We start from the raw sequence: 21,938 nt of genomic DNA on the forward strand, positions 1-21,938 counted from the left end.
GGAATTGGCCAGTGTTGTTTCCTTCCCCTGACCCTCAGCATAAGCACAGGACCACTGTGGGAAGCAGAGCAGTACTGCCACTCACTACCTACCTTGTTTACGCCAAGCCTGTCCCCCCACACTCCAGTAGAACTGCCCATCTGAACCATGCTTGTCTCGGCACGGCCGACCCCTTCCCCCAAAAGACCAGCCTAAACCCCTGCTCACACTGTGTTACTCATCATGGGAATTTTGCAGCGCCTCAGTTCTGCCAAATAGTGTCAACAGATCTCATTTCTCAAACACACCAAAGCACACCTAGTTAAAACATGCCATGTTCAGGCCAGGGACCAAACAGCACCTACAACAGGCAGAGACTCTGCAGATGACTGGCCTGAACGATAAAGCAAGCAGGACAAAGCGGCAGAGCACATGTAGCGCACATTGGAGATATTTCCAGAAACCCACAGGCCCTGGGGAACAGTTGATATTACATGGCAGGGCACTGCAGGACCTCTTCTTCATAAGACCTTTACCCTCAAGAACAGGAGACATAGCTGACTTTCCTGACACAGAAATAGGCACAGAGACGTAGACAAAATGAGAAGACAGATTTATCCCAAATGAAAGAACAGGACAAGACCATGCCAGAGATCTAAGTGAAACAGATATAAGTAACATGCCTGAAAGAGAATTTAAAGCATTGGATCGTAAGGATACTCACTGGACTCAAAAAGAGTAGAAGACATGAGTGAAACCCTTACACAGAGATGGGGAACAACACAGCAGACATAAAGGGCAAAATAAACAAAATGAGAAATATGCCTCGTGAAATGAACAACAGACTGGAAGGAGAGGAACAAATTGAAAGCCCAAAAGACTGAGTAATAGGAAGTAATCACGCTGAACATAATAGGAAAAAAAGAATCATGCAAAACAAGAATAGAGTTAGGGAACTTAACGATTCCATTAAATGTAATAAAATTTGTTTTACAGAAGTCCCACATCAAGTAGAGAGACAAAGCGGTCAGAAAATTTATTTGAAGAAATAATAGCTGAAAACTTCCCTAATTTGGGGAAGAAAACAGATATCTATATCCAGGAGACATGGAGAACCCCCATCAAAATCAACAAAAGCAGACCCACACCAACACACACTATAATTAAGTTAGCAAAATATGGTGATAAAGAAAAAAATGTTAAAGCAGCAAGACAAAAGAAGACTAACTTACCAGGGAAAACCCATAAGGCTGACAGAAGATTTTTCATCAGAAACATTTCAAGCCAGAAGGGAGAGGTATGATATATTCAAAGTGCTGAATGGGAAAAATCTGCAACTGAGAATATTCTATCCAGCAAGGCTATCATTTAGAATAGAAGGAGAAATAAAAGAATTTCCCAGACAAAAACTAAAGGAGTTCCTGACCACTAAACCAGCCCTGCAAGAAATATTAAAGGGGACACTTTGAGTGGAAAAACCAAAAGTGACAGTATAAAGGTAGGAAACACAAATCAATAACAATATTTCTGTAAAAAAAAAAAAAGTCAAGGAACTCACAAAATAAAAAAAATGTGAAATATAACAATATAGTCCTAAAACGTGGGGAGGAGAAGAGTAAAGAATGTGTTCAAACTTTAACAACCATAGACTTAATATAGACTGCTGTATGCAGAAGAGGTTATATACACACCTAATGGTTACCACAAATCAAAAACCACTAATAAATATGTAAAGAATAAAGAGAAATCCAAACACATCACTAAGGAAAATCAGCAAACCATGAAAAAGAGAGACAGGAAAAGATCAGAGAAAATCTTCAGAAACAATCACAAAACAGATGATAAAATGACAATAAATAAATATCTATCAATAATTACTTTGAATGCAAATGGACTAAATGCTCCAATCAAAGATGAAGGGTGACAATGTTTTAAAAAACCAACACTCATCTACATGTTGCCTACAAAAGAATCATTTCAGACCTAAATATAAGGATCAATACTTATATCGGACAAAAGATTTTTTTTTAATATTTTACATATTTTTGAGAGAGAGAGATAGAGACAGCATGAGCAGGGGAGGGTCAGAGAGAGAGGGAGACACAGAATTGAAGCAGGCTCCAGGCTCTGAGCTAGCTGTCAGCACAGAGCCCGATGCGGGACTTGAACCCACAAACCGTGAGATCATGACCTGAGCTGAAGTCGGACGTTTAATCGACTGAGCCACCCAGGCGTCCCCAGACAAAAGATTTTTTAAAATGACTGAGCCAGGGACCAAGAAGGACACTCTGTAATCATAAAGAGGACAATCCAACAAGAAAATACAATAATTGTAAGTATATGTACACCCAACACAGAACACTGAAATACATAAAACAGTTAATAACAAACACAAAGGAACTAATTGATAATAATATATTAATAGTAAGGGACTTTAACACCTCACTTACATCAGCGGGCAAATCATGTAAACAGAGAATCAACTAGGAAACAATGGCTTTAAATGGCATATTGGGTCAGATAGACTTAACAGATATATTGGGAATGTTCCACCCTAAAACAGCACAATACATATTCTTTTCAAGTGCAAGCAGAACATTCTCCAAAATAGTTCACAAAACCTCAACAAATTCAAGAAGATCAAAGTCAGAACATGCATCTTTTCTGATGACAACTCTTATGAAACTAGAAGTCAACCACAAGGAAAAATCTGGAAAAAGCACATATACATGGAGGTTAAATAACATGCTACTAAACAATGAGTGGGTCGACCAGGAAACTAAAGAAGAAATTTAAAAATACATGGAAATGGAAATGAAAAATAATCTGTAAAACCTCTGGGAGTCAGCAAAAGTGGTTCTAAGAGGGAAGAGTACAGTAATACAGGCCTACCTCAATAAGCAAGAAAAATCTCAAATAAACAATATAACTTTACACCTAAAGGAGCTAGCAAAAGCACAACAAACAAAACCTAAAGCCAGCAGAAAGAAGGAAAAAATAAAACTTAGAGCAGAAATAAATGTTATAGAAACTAAAAAAAAAAAAAGAATAGAAGAATGAGGAGAAATAACCACTAACACCACAGAAATACAAAAATTATGAGAGAATATTCTGAAACACTGCATGCCAACAAAATGTAAAACCTAGAAGAAATGTATAAATTCCTAGAAACATATAAATACCAAAACTGAAGCAGGAAGAAATAGAACATTTGAGCACACTGATAACCAGCAAAGAAATTAACTCAGTAATCAAAAACTCCCCCAAAACAAAAGTCCAGGACCAGATAGCTTCACAAGTGAATTCCACCAAACATTTAAATGGCCACTCTTCTCAAACTATTCATAAAAATAAAAAAGAAGGAGAACTTCCAAATTCATTCTATGAAGTCAGCGTTACCCTGATACCAAAACCAGAAAAAGATACCATAAATAAAAGAAAACTACATGCAAAAACGTTTCACAAAATATTAGCAAACCAAATCTGACAATACATTTTTTAAAAATTTATTCACTAAGGGGCACCTGGGTGGCTCAGTCAATGAAGCATCTGACTTTGGCTCAGGTCATAATCTCACATTTGTGAGTTTCAGACCCACATCAGGCTCTGTGCTGACAGCTCAGAGCCTGGAGCCTGCTTCTGATTCTGTGTGTGTGTCTCTCTGCCTCTCACCTGCTTGTGCTCTGTCTCTCTGTCTCTCTGTCTCTCTCAAAACATAGATAAACATAAACATTTTTTAAAATAAAAATAAAAAAAATTAGTCCCTATAATCAAGTGTGGTTTGTTCCTGGGTTACAAGTATGGTTAAATATTTGCAAATGAATCAGTGTGCTACATCACATCAATAAGAGAAATAATAAGAAACATCATTTCAATAGATGCAGAAGAAGCATTTGACAAAGTACAACATCAGTTCTTAGTAAACATCCTCAACAAGGGGCACCTGGGTGGCTCAGGTGGTTGAGCATCCAACACTTGATTTTGGTTCAGGTCATGATCCTAGAGTTGTGAGATGCAGCCCCACATCAGGCTCTGTGCTAAGCATGGAGCCTACTTGAGATTCTCTCTCTTCCCCCCACCCCCCTGTCCTTCTTTCCCTCTCTCCCNCCATTTATGAAAACCCCACTGCTGACCTCATCCTTAATGGGGAAATAATGAGAGCTTTTCCCTTAAGATCAGAAGCAAGACAAGAATGTCCACTCTCACCACTTGTATACAACATCATACTCCGAAATCCTAGCCTCAGCAATCAAACAACAAAAAGAAATAAAAAGCATCCAAATCAGCAAGGAAGAAGTAAAATTTTTCACTATTTGCAGATGATATGACATTATATATTTAAAAAAACCCTGAAAGACTCCACCAAAAAAGCTAGAACTGATAAAAGAATTCAGTAAAGTCATAGGATACAAAATCAATGTATAGGAATCTGTTGCATTTTTATGGCAGCATAAAAAGAAATTAAGAAAACAATCCCATTTACAACTGCACCAGAAATAATAAGATATATAGGAATAAACTTAACCAAAGAGGTGAAATATCTGTACTCTGAAAAGTATAAAACACTGATGAAAAGAATTGAAGATGGCATAAAGAAATGGAAAAAAAAATTCCATGCTCATGGATTGGAAGAACAAATACTGTTAAAACAATCTACAGATTTAATGTAATCTGTATCAAAATACCAACACCCAGATCCACCTGATATTAATAAAAAAATATTGACTTCTCAACAAACAATATTATTATAAATATGAAATACTTCTGATTCAACTAAAATCAGGAACTGGACAAATGTGCTCATCTGTCAATAAATACCATCATTATTATTTAACATTGTCTTGAATATAGTAGTGTAAGTAATAAGACAAGAAAAAATGTACAATATTACAAGTTTATAATAGCAATAAAGACTGTAAAATACTGATGAGTAAATTTAACAGAAAAGGCACAGAAATTGTAGCAAGAATCACTCTCAAATGTTGTTGATCTTTTAATATATTTTTAAATGTGTTTTTATTTAGAGAGAGAGAGCAAGTGCATGCATGAGTGGGGAAGGGGGGTGGGGGACACTGAATCTGAAGCAGGCCTGACCTGAGGCTCAAACTCACACACTGTGAGATCATGACCTGAGCTGAAGTCAGAAGCTCAACCGACTGAGCCACCCAGGTGCCCCTAAACGATCTAGTTTTTAAAGTATTGAACTGGATCTAATGTCAGTTTTTTTGACTGAAAAAATATCTGTTTTCCAATTCATTATTCTTTTTTAAATTTTTATTTTTTTAATTCCAGTATAATTAACATAAAGTGTTATATTTCAGGTGTACAATATAGTGACCCAACCATTCTATTCATTACTCAGTGCTCATCATGATAAGTGTGCTCTAAATCCCCTTCACCTATTTCACCCATCCCCCACCCAACTAACCCCTGGCAACCACCAGTTTGTTCCCTGTATTTAAAAGTCTGGGTAGTTGGTTGTTGTTGTTGTTGTTGTTGTTTTTTGTCTCTAGCTAAAAAAATATTTCACCAATTATGTGTAGTAATACGGTAAAATATGTTATACTCCTGGAAGAAAATGAAAGTGTAAACCTCTCTTACACCATATAAAAAATAAATTCCAGTTGGCATACAAGGAAGAGTTTAATGTAAAACCAGATCTGGGGAGAACTTGAAGCTGTACCATATAAACTGAAGGGAAATCTTATCCAAGACTGGAAACCAGAATCTATAAATTAAAGACAGTCATAATTGAAAATGTGAAAATAAAAACTTTAATATCACAAAAGTACCATAAGCATAGTTCAGACAACAAATAATTATGAAAACATTTTACAACATAGATGACACTAACCACCTAATATCCCTAAGTATTCAAAGAGATGGTCGAGGTGTAAACTGGTGTGACCATTTTGTGAAATCATTCTGCATTATCTTACACATATTCTGCAACACAGCATGTCCACTCCTAAGTATATACCCAGGAGTTTTTTCAACCATCAAGAGACGTTTTCAAAAATGCTCATAGCAGAAAATGCTCATAAAATCCATCCCTCCCAAACAGAAAGAACCCAAATGGCCATCAGCAAGAGAATGGAAGAGTTGTGGTACATTCACACAATGGAATTTTAAATAGCAGTAAAAATGAATGAGCTCAGGGCAATAACACAAATCCTAGTTACACAACATTGAAAGAAAAAAAAAGCAGGTCCTAGGGAACTATGTGTGGGATGACTAAGTTCAAAATAGCCAAAAACTAAATGTTATATTAATGTTTAAAATTTAAAAAAATAAACAGTTCAGGAAGTGAGTACCTCTGGGCAGAAACCGAGAACCAGAAAAGGAACAATATGTAGATAAATGAAAGATATTTGTAAGTTTCTTGTTCTTGAGTTTGGTGGTGGGTTCTTGGTTTTTATTTTACTATTTTAAAATTCAAATAATTACATAAAAGGTGGTCATACCAGTAATAATAATGTGTTATGAGCCAAGGACTGATTATTCTGATTCTGTATATGTGCATCTGAAGTCCAAACAAAACTCTTACAAAGATTAAGAAAATGATTAAGTGGCAATAAAACATGTAAAAGGGCAACGTACACAAGAGCAAATCTAGCAAACTTGTGTGAATGATGAAATTGTGGATTTTCTCAGGAAAATCCAAGTTAAATTAACATGAAATGTCATGGTTGTCNATAATAATGTGTTATGAGCCAAGGACTGATTATTCTGATTCTGTATATGTGCATCTGAAGTCCAAACAAAACTCTTACAAAGATTAAGAAAATGGTTAAGTGGCAATAAAACATGTAAAAGGGCAACGTACACAAGAGCAAATCTAGCAAACTTGTGTGAATGCTGAAACTCACATAATCTCAGGAAAATCCAAGTTAAATTAACATGAAATGTCATGGTTGTCAAACAAACAAGAGAAAAAACTGTGAGAGGGAAACTGGGCCATAGGGCACAACCCAAACTTTGTTGGTGTAAAATGTGTAGAGAGAGTAATTGGGAAGCACCTAGTAAGAGTATGTATACCCTTTGGATCAGCAGCTTACTTCTGGGAATCTACTCCACAGAAGTAAGACCTCCAGTACGGAAAGCTATATGAAAAAGGTTCTACATTTTGCAGCATTGTATTAGTGGTAAAACAAAACAAAATAAAACTGGAGCCACAGTAAAGCTCCGTTAGAAAAATTGATCTATAAATTATAGTCTAACCACATTGTAGAACATTATTCAGGCCTCATGAGAATTGACACTGGGGAATTTCAATGGGGTACACTTGCGTGAGAAAAAGAATATGGGGGTGTGTATAATGTGATCCCATTTTGTTTTTAAAACTCTTAAAATGCCTCTTTTTAAAAATACATGTAAATATGTATTTATGTACATGTCTGTAGACCCTTACATCGTGTGGAGAAAAATAGGGGAGAGTGCATACTAGATGTTTAAATCAAGTTTTATAGGTTGAGAGAGGCTTAATAGGTGAAGGGAATATAAAGGATAAATAAAGCCCTGCTATAAAAAGCAAGGAAGGAAGGAAAGAAAGAAGGGCAGCCATATAGAAGGACAATATAGAATTAAGGCAAACAGATGAAAGAGGATAAATAGGAATATCATACAGTTATATAGGCAATAAAATTTCCATGTATGTGTATATAGGTGTGTGTGTGTGTGTGTGTGTGTGTGTGTGTATCCATATAACCAAAACACAGAGCAGGATATAGAACATATAGATGTCAAAGTTATTAACATAAAGAACTTCTACAAATGAATAAATAAAAGACTAACAACCCAGTAGAAAATGGAAAATAGGCAAAGGAAATGAACAGATAGTTCACAGGACAGGAGGTACAAGTGGACCTTGAACATATGGAAAGATGCTCAAACTTTCTATAATAAAAGAGAGGTTAAAATTGTATCACAGTACCTTTTTTCACCCACCAGACTGGCAAATTCCAAATGTGTGACAACACATAATGAGGAAAGAAGAAATCCCATACATTGTAGTATCTGTGAAAATTACAAATGCATATACTGTATGACTCAACAATTGCACTTTTAGTTATACTCCAAAGTACAAAATAATATATGCACAAAATTGCTCATTATAGCAATGATTATAATGGCAAAGGATTGAGAACAAATGTTTATTAGTAGGTTACTAGTTAGGTAAATTATGATTCCTCCATAATTTGGAATAATATTAGTGGAAAAGTTAATGAAAATATGTAAAGATCTCTAAGATATAGCTTTAAATGAATATGTTTGAAAAAGTGTGTTTAGGATACTTGCATTTATATAAAAAGAAAAAATAACATCTTAGTTATACACAGAAATTTTACAGAAATATAAACAAATAATAGTAGATACTTGGGGGTACAGTGGGCTTATGAGAACTGAGTGATGGAGTACAGGGCTGGGAGAGACAATTTTCACTTTATTTTGAATTTAATTTGTTTTTAAGTATGTGAATAAATTGTTCAAGGAAAAAATCAACAAGACAGAAAAAATGAGATTTACATCTATTGAAATGATAATGATGTAGATCAAGTGATGTATCAAATGACAAAAGCAAGTGTTGAACTGTGATTATAGAGAAAGAGATAGAAACATACGTGCAAAGCTTTAACATTGGTTGCCCCAGGAGTGTAGAGGGAAATTAACTCTTCCTTCGGAGGTCTTTGGTTTGTTTCACTTGTTAAAAGCAACACATACCACCTTTGAATTTTTTAATGAAAATTCAATCAAAATTGGTTAAATAAATAAAAACATTTTTATTGTCATAAAGATGATATTTGTCCAAAATGTAAAGAAATGCAAACACTTTTTATTTTGTAGATTATTGTTGTGTGGATATATGATCCAGAAAATGCAGATCCTGATGAGCTGCTATTGAATGCAAATGAACCTTCACTGGTAGGTGGAAACATTAGTGTTTTCACAGAGAAAATAATATGCTATGGGTCCTTTTTAAGGGCTTTGAATAATTTTAAGCATTCCAGAACTAACTAAACATGCCTTAATTATCCATTACCTTTAGCCACTGTAGTGGTTTGGAGCCAGTGCTCAATCTCCCCAATTATAAATCTTTCTCCTCAATTTATATTGAGCATTTTCCCTACTTTCTGTGAACCACATTGTTCATAAAGACGCTAACCTTTAAAGTGCTTTAAAGATATTCCTGAGCATGCCTTGAGATCATCCTTCAGAAATCTGCCCAGTCCCTTACTGAATCCTTTACCACTTGGAGATTAGTGAATTTCCTGAAGGGGCAGTACTGTGGATAAATACAGATGGTCTTTAACTTATGTAGTTTGACTTACGGTTTTTCTACTTCACTATAGTGCGAAAGTGATACACATTCAATAGAAATTGTACTTTGATCTTGGATCTTTTCCCAGACTAGTGGACTACTGAGGTGGTATGAGACCTTCGCGCAATGCTGGGTGCCGGCAGTGATCACAAGAGTAAACAACTAGTGCTCTTAAACTATTCTGAACCCGTACAACCATTGTTTTTTCATTTTCAGTCCAGTATTCAGTGATTTACATGAGGTATTTAACACCTTATTATAAAACAGCCCCGGTGTTAGATGATTTTGCCCAACTGTAGGCTAATGTAAGTGTTTGGAGCACATTTAAGGTAAGCTCGGCTAAGCTATGATGTTTGGTAGGTTAAACGCATTAAATGCATTTTCCACTTATATTTTCAATTTATAGTCCATCGTAATTCAAGGAAGATCTATACGTCCTTAATTTCATTTGTTACAAATTTATCTCTTTCAAGATGTAGGTTCTGTCTTCCGTTACAATTAAAACCTGTTGAAGAGAAACATAAAATGAGAAGTTTTAGTTTCATATGAGACTGTGTCCTAATGAGTCAAGATCTGTTTTTTGAACAGTATGTTACATGCCTCTTGGTAGTCAAATTCACAAGAGATGGACTGATAAATCAGAATGGCAACCTATCAATTAATCATTTTATTTGGCAAGTGACTTCAGAGGGAATAAAATGAACCAATCGTAATTAAACACTTTTAGCATGACTGTTACCTAATTTCTCATCTTTTAAAGGTAAAATAGGTACACTTTAACATTACTTAGCCCATGCATACATAATACTTCACCTTTTTAAAATTTCGCGTTTATTCATGACCATGTCGTTTCCGTAAAACCGTTCTGTGGCTCTCCATCACCAACAGCAGACTCTTAAGACTCTTGACAATGACACACAAAGCCCGGATACTCTGTCCCTGTCTGTCTTTGGCCCGAGCACTCCACACACCCTGCCTCAGCGCCAGAGGCCCGCTGTCCCCTGCACACACCTGCTGCTCCAGGACTCATTCCCTTCATCTTCTTATGCTGTCTCAAGTCAGGTATCGCTGCCTCTAAGATGTCCACCTTGACCAAATCAGGATTTTTTCACCTGAGTCGTTCGAGGGCACTCTCATAATGCTCCAGTTTTGATACGTCATCGGCAAAACAGCTCTGACAAAATGTAAATTGTTTGGATTTTTATCAGCCAATATGTAATGTGACTGACAGATGCTCAAATCATAACTCCACCCTTTACTCTTCATGCTCTCCCTGGACCATCTCTGACTTTGAATGCTTTCCTGTATTTTATTACATATCTGAACTTCAAGCCATCCCCATCTCTCATTAACTTCCTCTACGAGGCTTACTTTGTGCCCGACACTCACACTTAAGAAACAGAGGACCAGCAGTGGGGGTGCCCCTCAGGGGTGGGGTACAGGATAACTTATTCGTACAGTTTGGTTAAAAAAAAAAACCTTGAAATTTCAGGGGTTTATTCTGAGGGGGTTTTCTTACCATTTTAACTGTGAATTCTATCAGAAAGAAAAAAACCATAAAAGTGTATTATACAGTTTAATAATAATAATTAGCCCTCTAACCACTATCAAGAGGTAAAACACTAATAGTACAGAAGGTCCCCATATGTGCCCCATGCATGAATATAATTTCTCCCTCCACCTTAGAAGTACTTGTATGGATATAATTATTTTGTTCCCTCTAAAAGTATTATTCTGAATTTTGTGGTAATAACTGCTCCACTTTTTTTTTTTTTTTTTTTTTTAGCTTGCTACATGATTCCTAAGCAATGCAGTGTAGTGGGTTTTGGTTTTGTGTTTATTTTTCTACTTTATATAAATTGAATCATGTTTTCTATACATTGTACATATTGCTTTTGGGAGGAGTCAACTTTATATGATTTATTCATGTACTGTATGTATAGTTTATTCATTTTTTATCTTGTACGATATTTCTCCGTTCTACTGTTGATAAACTTTGGACTGGTTTGTTTTCTTTGTTTGTAATGAGTGCTACTTTCTTTCTTTTTGTTCAGCTTTACTGAGATTTAAGTGATATATAACATTGTGTGAGCTTAGGTGCACACTATTTATACTATACACTTATATGTTGTGACGTGATTACAATAGTAGCATTTTTAACACCTTTATCACCTCACATAATTACCACTTCTTTTTTGTAAGATTATTCAAGATCTACTCTCTTATCAACTTTCAAGTATTTAATACTGTGTTGTTAACTCTACTCATCATGCTATACCTTCGATTCCCAGAATTTATTCATCTTATTACTGGAAGTTTGTACCCTTTGACCACCAGGTCCCCATTTTGCCCACCCCCTGCAATCACCATTCTACTCTGTTTCTATGAGCTCAGCATTTTTTAGGTTCCATATAAAAGTATATCATACAGTTTTTGTCTTTCTCTGTCTTATTTCACTTAGCATAATGCCCTTGAGGTCCATCCATGTCATTGCAAATGGAGACATTTCCTTCTTTTTTGTGGTTGAGTAATATTCCAGTGTATATACACCATATCTTCTTTATCCATTAATCTATCTATGGACACTTGGGCTGCTTCCATATCTTGGCTATTGTAAATAATGCTGCAATAAACATAGGGGTGAATATATCTTTTTGGATTAGTGTTTTCCTGGGAGTGGGTGAATACTCAGCAGTGGAATTACTGCATCATATGGTATTTCTATTTTTAATTTTTTGAGTAACCTTCATACTGTTTTCCACAGTGGCTATACCAATTTATATTCCCACCAGCAGTGCACAAGACTTTCTTCTTCACCACATCCTTGCCAACACTTGTTATTTCTTATCTTTTTGATTTTAGCCATTCTGACTGGTGTAAGGTGAGCATCTTTTCATGTGCCTGTTGGCCATCTGTATGTCTTTTTTCTTTGGAAAAAAGTCTATTCAGATTTTCTGCTCACATTCTAATTGGATTGTTCATTTTGGTTTTTTTGGGGTTTTTTTGCTATTGAGTTGTATGAGTTTTGATATATTTTGAGTATCAGCTCCTTAATAAACATATGATTTGTAAATATTTTCTCTCACTCAGTAGGTTGTCCTCTCGGTTGTTGATTTCCTTTGCTGTGCACATATGATTTTTACCCTTTGCCCTGTTGTAGTGGATTACACTGGCTGATTTTTGGAATGTTGAACGAGCCTCACATGCCTAAAATAAATCCCATTTGGCCACCATATATAATTCTTTTTATATATTGTTGGATTCTATTGGCCACTATTTCCATATAGTTCAAATATTTTTAATTTTTGCATGTCTCTTGAGACTTCTTCTCTGACCCATGTGTTATTTAAAAGTGTGTCAATTTCCAAGTATTTGGGGATTTTTCAGTTACCTTTCTGTACTAACTTCTAATCTAATTCTGTTATACTCTGACAACATACTTTCTATATTTCTATTTTTAAAAAATACTTATTGATTTGTTTTCTTAATTCTACTATAATTGATGTACAATGTCATATTAATTTCCGGTATACAATCTAGTGATTCAATAATTCTATACATCACTTAGTGCTCATCATGACAAGTGTGCTCCTTAATCCCCATCACCTGTTTTACCCATTCCCCCCACGCCTTCCCTCAGGTGACCGCTAATTTGTTCTCTGTGGTTAAGAATCTGATTTTTTGTGTGTCCTTTTTTATTCTTAGATCATTTGTTTTCTTAAATTTCACATAGGAGTGAAATCATATGGTATTTGTCTTTCTCTGAATGACTTATTTTACTTAGCATTATATTCTCTAGGTCCATTTATGTTGTTACAAAAGGCAATATCTCACTCCATTTTACAATGGAATGATATTCCATCATGTGTGTGTGTGTGTGTGTGTGTGTGTGTGTGTGTGTTCCACATCTTCTTTATGCATACATCCATCCATCAATGGACACTGGGCTGCTTCCATATCTTGGCTATTGTAAATAATGTTGCAATAAATATAGAGGTGGATACATCTTTTCACATTAGTATTTTTGTTGTCTTTGAGCAAATACACGGTAGTGGAATTACTGGGTCATACAGTACTTCTATTTTTAACTTTTTGAGGAACCTCCATACTGTTTTCCACAGTGGCTACACTACTTTGCATTCCCACCAACCATGGACAAGTGTTTCTTTTTCTTCACATCCACATCAACGTTTGTTGTTTCTTTGATTTTAGCCATTTGGACTGATGTGAGATGATATTTCATTGTGGTTTTGATTTTCATTTCTATGGTGACTACTGATGTTGAGGATCTTCCCTTATGTCTGTTGGCCATCCTCTTTGCAGAAATATCCATTCCTATTTTCTTCCTATTCTTTAACTTGATTATTTGGGGTTTTTTGGCATTGACTTGTATAGGTTCTTTATATATTTTGGATACTAAACCTTTATCAGATATATCATTTGCAAATACTTTCTCCCATTCAGAAGGTTGGATTTTTGTTTTGTTTTGTTTTGTTTTGTTCATTGTTTCCTGTATTCTGGAGAAGGTTTTAGTTTTGATGTAGTCCCAATAGTTTATTTTTGTTTTTCTTTCCCTTGTCTCAGGAGACATGTCTAGAAAAAAAAATTGCTATTGTTGATGACAAAGATATTACTGCCTGTATTCTCTTCTAGGATTTTTATAGTGTCAAGGTCTCACATTTGGGTCCTTAATTCATTTTGAGTTTATTTTTGTGTGTGGTGTGAGAAAGTGGTCCGGTTTCATTGTTTTTGCAGGTAGCTGTCCAGTTTTCCAACACAATTTGTTGAAGAGACTATCTTTTTCCTGTTGTATATTCCTGCCTCCTTTGTCATAGATTAATTGACCATATAATTGTGGATTTGTTTCTGGGCTCTCTATTCTATCGAACTATATGTCAATTTTTTTTTTTTTTTTTGCCTATCATCNTTGTAATGTAACTTGAAATCTGGAATTGTGATATGTCCAGCTTTGTTCTTCTTTCTCCAGATTGCTTTAGTTCTGTGGGGTTCTTTTGTGGCTGCATACAAATTTCAGAATTATTTGTTTTAGTTCTGTGAAAAATGCTGTTGGTATTTTGATAGAGGTTGCATTAAATCTGTATATTGCTTTGGGTAGTATGAACAGTTTAACAATATTTTTCTCCCAATCCATCAGCATGGAATATCTTTCCAATTATTTGTGTCATTTTCAATTTCTTTCATCAGTGTATTATAGTTTCCAGAGTACAGGTCATTCACCTCCTTGGTTAAGTTTATTCCTAGGTTATTTTATTCTTTTTGGTGCAATCATAAATGGGATTGTCTTCTTAGTTTCTCTTTCTGCTACTTTATTATTAGTGTACAGAAATGCAACAGATTTCTGTATATTAATTTTGTATCCTGAAAAGTGTACAGAAATGCAGCAGGTTTCTGTATATTAATTTTGTATCCTGAAACTTTGAATTAACTTATCAGGTTTAGTAGATTTTGATAGAAGTCTTTAGGATTTTCATGTCATCTACAAATAGTGAAAGTTGTACTTCTTATCAGTTTGGATACATTTTATTTCTTTTTCTTGTCTGATCACTGTGGCAAGACCACCAGTACTATGTTCAATAAAAGCGGTGGGAAAGGACATCCTTGCCTTGTTCCTGGTCTTAGGGGAAAAGCTTTCAGTTTTTCACCATTGAGTATAATGTTACCTGTTGATTTTTTCCTGTATCGCCTTTGTTATATTGAGATATGTTCCCTCTAAATCTATTTTGTTGAAAGTTTTTACCATGAATTGCTGTTGTTCTTTGTGAAATGCTTTTTTTGCATTTATTGAGATGATCATATAGTTTTTATCTTTTTTTTCTATTGATGTGATGTTTCGCATCAGTTGATTTATGAATATGGAAGCACTCTTGTATCCCAGGAATGAATCCCACTTGATAATGGTGAGTGATTTTTTTAATGCATAATTGGATTCTGTTTGCTAATATTTCAAGGATTTTTGCATCTGTGTTCATCAGAGATATTGGCCTGTAATTCACTTCTCTAATAGTGTCTTTATCTGGTTTTGGTATCATGGTAATTCTGTCTTCGTAGAATGAATTTGGAAGCTTTCCTTACTTTATATTTTTTGAATAGTTTCAGAAGAAAGCATATTAACTCTTCTATAAATGTTCTCTAGAATTCAGCTGTGAAGCCATCTGTTCCTGGACCTGTTTGTTGGGAGTTTTTTGATTATTGATTCAATTTCATTGCTGGTAATTAGTCTGTTCAAATTTTCTATTTCTTCCTGATTCCATTTTGGGAGGTTACATGTTCTAGGAATTTATGCTTTCCTTCTAGGTTGTCAAATTTGTTGGCATATAATTTTTCATAATATTCTTTTATGATCCTTCATATTTTTGAGGCATTGGTTGTTATTATTCTCTTTCATTTCTGATTTTGTTTCTTTGTGTCCTCTTTTTTTATGAGTTCTGCTAATAGTTTATCTATTTTGTCTATCTTTTCAAAGAACATTGATCTATTGTTTAAGTTTCTATTTCATTTATTTCTGCTGTAATCTTTACTATTTCCTTCCTTGTACTGGTTTGGGTTTTGTTTTGTTCTTTCTTTTTATTCTAGTTTGTTTAGATGTAAGGTTAGCTTGTTTATTTGAGATGTTTTCTTGTCACTTGAGGTAGGCCTCTGTTGCTATAAACTTCCCTCTCAGAATTACTTTTCCTGCATCCCAAAGGTGTTAGACTGTTGTATTTTTATTTTATTTGTCTCTATGTATTTTTCTGATTTCTTCTTTGATTTCTTGGCTGACGTATTTATTATTGAGTCGCACGTTGTTTAACCTCCATTTATTTGTGTTCTTTCCAGACATTTTCTTGCTATTGATTTCTAGCTTTATAGGGCTGTGGATGGAAAAGATGAATGGTATGACTTCAGTCTTTTTAAATTTGTTGAGACTTCTTTTGTGGCCTGACATGTGATCTGTCCTGGAGAATGTTCCATGTGTTCTTGAAAATAATGTGTTTTCTACTGTTTTAGGATAGAATGTTCTGAATATATCTGTTAGGTCCATCTGGTTTAACGTGTCACTCAAAGCCACCATTTCCTTGTTGATTTTCTCTCCCAATGATATATCCACTGATATAAGCAGGGTGGTAAAGTCCCTACTCTTATTGTGTTAAGGTCAATTTCTTCCTTTATGTCCATTAATAGTTGCTTTATGTAACTAGGTGCTCCCCTGTCACTGCATAAATTATTTCAATGATTATATCCTCCTGTTGGATTATTTCTTTCATCATTATGTCATGTCCGTCTTTGTCTCTTGTTTTAAAGCCTTTGTTTTAAAGCCTATTTTGTCCAATATAAATATTGCTACCCAAGCTTTCTTTTCACTTCCATTTGCATGATAAATGTTCTTTCATCCCTTCACTTTCAATCTGCATGTGTCTTTAAGTCTGGTGTGAGTCTCTTGTAGTCAGCAATGAATACCATGCAGCTTCAGTCTCTACAACCTAGAACTTCCGTATATGGTTGTACAGCTTGAACAAAATAGCCATTGTAGTGACTCTGCTTTTAATCCACTGAATTGTGTGATCAAAGTTCAACCCCCATGTCACGAAATCTAATGGACACATCTCAAGATTTGGCAGCATTTAACATGTTTAACCATTTCTTTTTTCCTGAAACACTCTCCTCTTATGGCTTCGTGAGCACCAAAACATCTTAGTTTCCCCTCCTACTTTACTTGCTACCCTTTGCCATCTCCTTTACTTACTCCTCTTCCTTCACTAATCTTTAAATGATTCTTTGCATCTACTCCCCAGGTGATCTCACTTAGACCCAATGGTTTTAGATATCAATTATATGAAAACGGCTTACAAATTTATATCTCCAGCAAGAACTTTCCTCTTTCCTTTTCAAATAATAAATTCAACTGACTACTGCCATCCCTGTTTAGATATCTTATAAACAAGTTATATGAAGTGTGGATAAAATGGTCTCTCCAGTTTCCCTGTAAATCTGTTCTTCCCACAGGCTCCACCATCACAGTACATGACACCACCATCTTCATACTTTCTCAAGGAAGAGCTCCCTAACTAATCTCAGTGCTCCCACTCTGCCCCCACCCTACCATCCATTTTCCATTTGATAATGACAATTTTAAAATATATTATGTCAAGATTTCCGGTTCCAGACTAGATGGAGTAAATGCTTTCATTTTATTTCTGCCACTACTTGTAACGGAAAGAAATCCTAGACAAAACACATTTCACTCACAAAAAGATTGAAAGAGACTGAAAGGAAAGTAGAGGTGACTAGGGACCTTGAGATTCTAACAGCACCCCACCAGTGAGTTCCCTGAAGTTTTTCCTTGCTTCCTCTGTACTCTGGCCTGGGCATTAGAGATGCCTGAACTTCATTAATTCCAGCAAGCACAGAAGAAAACAGTCCCCAAGAAAGGCCTGCATTCTTTGTCCAAAAGACCAGAAAGGCCATTGGTGGCCCAGAAGGGCAGAAATCTTTTAACATACCTGCCTGTTCTTAAACCAACCACTGGAAAAAAGAGCTATTCCCATTTCCTACCACAATGGGTGCTGCAATAGGTGTTCCACTAGCCAGAACCCTGTTTTTCTTCCCACCTCCTGCAGTAATGAGGAACTTCCCCTCCCTTGTGGAGCCTACAGGTAGAAATCTGACTCTCACCCCTCTACGATAATGAGGCCGGGTCCTTCTCTCGTGGTGCTTCTAGACAGAACTCTTGACTTCCATCCCCACACTGCAACAACAAGGCAAAGCTAATTACCACTTCTGTTCATGTCACACACACACACACACACACACACACACACACACACAAACACACACACACAAATGAGGCCGGGCCTCATCCTGGAGCACCTGTACGTGGAACTCTGACTTCTACCTCTACCTTCTAGTAAGGTGGGACCCCTCTTCTGCAGACCCTGTGGACGGAATCCCAAAGTCAACCCCATCCCATAGTAAGGAAGTAATGAAGCAGCAAGGCAGTACCCCTTCCCTGCGGTGCTTGTGGGCAGGATTCTGACTAACCTCTGCCCTGCAATAACAAGCAAACACAGCTTCCCCTCCCGAACTAGTGCTGGGGGACTAGTTGGTGGAGTCCTCTATTCCTGTTAACACAAAAGTGTAAAAGAACAAAATGGCACTGCGGTAGCTTTATAAACTAACATTTGAACCACAGTCCACAAAAGTGATCTAGGACATGCATTCTGATTCTAAACAGATTGACTACCTGATAACATGAAAGATTTAAATAGGAATTAGAGTCTTATTGTATAATACTAAAATGTTCAGGGGATACGGTCCAAAAGTTACTCATCAGGCCAGGACAAATGAAACTCTTAACTTTAAAAAGAAAAGACAATCAACAGAGGTGCTTGGGTGGCTCAGCTAGTTATGTACCTGACTCTTCACTTCAGCTCAGGACATAACCTCATGGTTTGTGAGATTGAACCTTTCTGTGCTGTCAGCACAGAGCCTTCTTGGGATTCTCTTTCTCCAGCTCTCTCTCTGTCTCTGCCCCTCTTCTGCTTGCTTGTGTGCTCTCTCTCTCAAAATAAATAAATAAACATTTTTTTAAAAAGAAAAGGCAATAGATACCATATGATAAAGATGTTGGAATTAGTAAACAAAGGGATGAATCGAGAAACTTAAGATAGAACAATAGAAATCACCCAATTTGAACAACATACAGATAGCAAATAGAAATAAAATGAAAAGAGACTCAGGGACCTGTGGAACTATGACAAAAGATCTGGCATGTGTGTCATTGAAGTTCTAGGAAAGAAAAAGAGGGTGGGACTGAAAAAGGAGAGAAAGAAAATATGGCTGAAGGTTTCAAAAGTTGACAAAAGAAACAAATCTTAAAACAAATTAAAGAAGCACAACATGGGCGCCTGGGTGGCTCAGTTGGTTAAGTGTCCAACTTCAGCTCAGGCCATGATTTCATGATTCATGAGAGACCTCATGGTTCAAGCCCTGTGTAGGGGTTTGTGCTGACAGCTCAGAGCCTGGAGCCTGCTTCAGATTCTGTCTCCCTCTGTCTTTGCCCTCCCCCACTAACACTCTGTCTCTCTCTGTCTCTCAAAAATGAATAAATGTTAAAAAAAAAAAAGAAATTTAAAGAATCACAACAAATCCCAAGTAAGATAAGCACCCAAAAGCTCACATTAAGACATCACAATCAAACTTCTGAAAACTAAATATAAAAGGAAAGCCTTTAAAATAACCAGAAAGAGGGGTGCCTGGGTGGCTTAGTCGGTTAAGTGTCCGACTTTCGCTTAGGTCATGATCTCGCGGTTTGTGGGTTCGAGCCCGACGTCGGGCTCTGTGCTGACTGCCGGCTCAGAGCCTGGAGCCTGTTTCAATCTGTGACTCCCTCTCTCTCTGACCCTCCCCTGCTCATGCTGTCTCTCTCTCTCTCCTAGAAATAAATAAAACATTAAAAAAAATTTTTTAAATAATAAATAAATAAAATAAAATAAAATAACCAGAAAGGAACAATGCATTGCCTATAGAGCATGACACTTTGAACAATGGATTTCTTCCCCATCAAAAACCATGGAAGCCAATAGGAATTTGTACAACTCTTTTCAAAACTCAAAAGGAAAGAACCATCAGCCCAGGATTCTATATCCTTCAATCAAGAATGAAGATAAAACAATGACACTTATAAATGAAGGAAAACTATGAAAAATTGCAGTCAGAAGACATACATTAAAAGGATGGATACAGAAAATGCTTAAAACATAAGAGAGATAGAAAATGAAATCTTTGAACATCAGATATAAGAAAGCACAAGAGAAAGAGTAAAAGCATGGGAGGATACAATTGTCTGTCCTTACTCTTGAACCTTCTAACACATGTTTGATGATTGAAGCAAAATATTATAACATTGTCACGTGTGGTTCTCAATGTATGTAGAGGAAATATTTGAGACAGCTGTATTATAAATGGGGGGGTAAAGGGATATCAATATGCTTTGGATATTGTACCCAACCATTACATAAGAACATAACCTCTAGGAGAAAACTTGGTGAGGGGTCATTGACATCTTTGCAACATGCTGTGAATCTATAACTCTTTCAAAATAAGAAGTTACAGAAATTTTTTGAAAAGCTAAAAGAATTGAAAAAATAGACAAATCTGCAATTATAGTTGGATGCTTCAATACTTCCAATAATTGAAGGAATTACTAGACATAGTAAGGATACAGAAGAACTGAATAGTGCCATAAAAAAATGAGATCTGACAATCATGGAATACTCTACCAAACAACAGTAATATACATGTTATTATTTTTCATGTTTGTTTATTTTTAAGAGAGAGAAAGCTCGAGTGGGGGAGGGGCAGAGAGAGAGAGTGATAGAGGATCCAAGGCTGGCTCTGCAACGATAGCAACAAGCCCAATACAAGGCTTGAACTCACTAATGCAAGAACCATGACCTGAGCTGAGGTTAGATGCTCAACTGACTAAGCCACCCAGGTGCCCCTACATGTTATTCTTAAGCATGCACAGTACAGTAACCAAGAAAGACTATATCTTTGGTCATAAAATGAGCCTTAAAATTTTTAAGAGAATTTAAATCACAAAAAAATGTGTTTCTGACTATAAAGGAATCAAACCAGAAATCAGTAACACAAGTAACAGCCAGAAATCTCCAAACACTTGGGAATTAAACACATTGCAAAATAATTTATTTGTCAAAGAAGTCTCAAGAGAAATAAAAAATACTGAGCTGATGGAAAATGAATATATAACATGACATAATATGTGAGACACAGCTGAAACAATGCTGAAAGGGAAATTTACATGGATGATGGAAAAGCAGGAAATAGAGAACTTCCAAAACTACTCTATCCAGGAAGGGAGATGAAAACTTTATCCACTGAATTGTATTAACTTTACTTTAGACCACTGATTTTTAGCAAAGATTACAAAAGCAGTTTGATGGAGGAAGGGTTGTCTTTCACCAAATTGTGTTAGAATAATTGAACATTTGTAGGCACACACACAAAGAAATTCTTTATACAAAAATTAATTTAAAATGTTAAATAGATCTAACCATAAAACATAAAACTATAAACTTTTTAGAGTAGAAAATTTTCATGACTTAGGGCTAAGCAAAGCATTAGAAATGATACTAAAAGCATAATCTATAAAAGAATGAATTATTCAATTGGTCTTCATCAAACTTTAACTTTTGCTCTACAGAGACCTTTTAAGAAGATGAAAATACAACAAGCCACAGACTAGGAGTACATCATTTGCCAATCACATATTCAACAAAGAACTTGTAGTCAGAATATATAAAGAATGCTCTAAACAAATTATGCAGTTAGGAAATGGTCAAACGACTTGAACAGAAGCTTTGTGATAAAGGATATATGGATGGCAAATAAGCTCATGAGAAGGTGTTCAACATTATTAACTATTAGGTAAATACAAATTAACGCTACAAGATAATGTTACATGCCTATCAGAGTATCTAAAATTTAAAAATACTGGTAATTCCAGATGCTAACAAGGATACAGAGAAATTGTATCTCACACATTGCTCGAGAGGATGTAAAATCTACAGCCACTCTGGAACACTGAGTGGCAGTTTCTTATAACTTAAAACATGTATTT

The 21,938-nt window shown here is 35.7% G+C and overlaps 1 protein-coding gene across 1 annotated transcript in view; it reads left to right on the top strand.

Annotated features, from left to right (window-relative positions):
• The first annotated feature begins 15,202 nt into the window (after window positions 1–15,202).
• CATSPERE (catsper channel auxiliary subunit epsilon) overlaps window positions 15,203–21,938 on the top strand; it is a 92,405-nt gene continuing 85,669 nt past the window's right edge. The window contains exon 1 of the mRNA XM_077779906.1: window positions 15,203–15,216. Within this exon, the coding sequence (XP_077636032.1) occupies window positions 15,214–15,216 (3 nt within the window). The 5' untranslated portion in view covers window positions 15,203–15,213. The remainder of the gene's footprint in view (window positions 15,217–21,938) is intronic.

This window comes from Crocuta crocuta, unplaced genomic scaffold (genome assembly GCF_008692635.1).
Source record: "Crocuta crocuta isolate KB4526 unplaced genomic scaffold, BGI_CrCroc_1.0 scaffold322, whole genome shotgun sequence".
Classification (NCBI taxonomy): Eukaryota; Metazoa; Chordata; class Mammalia; order Carnivora; family Hyaenidae; genus Crocuta; species Crocuta crocuta.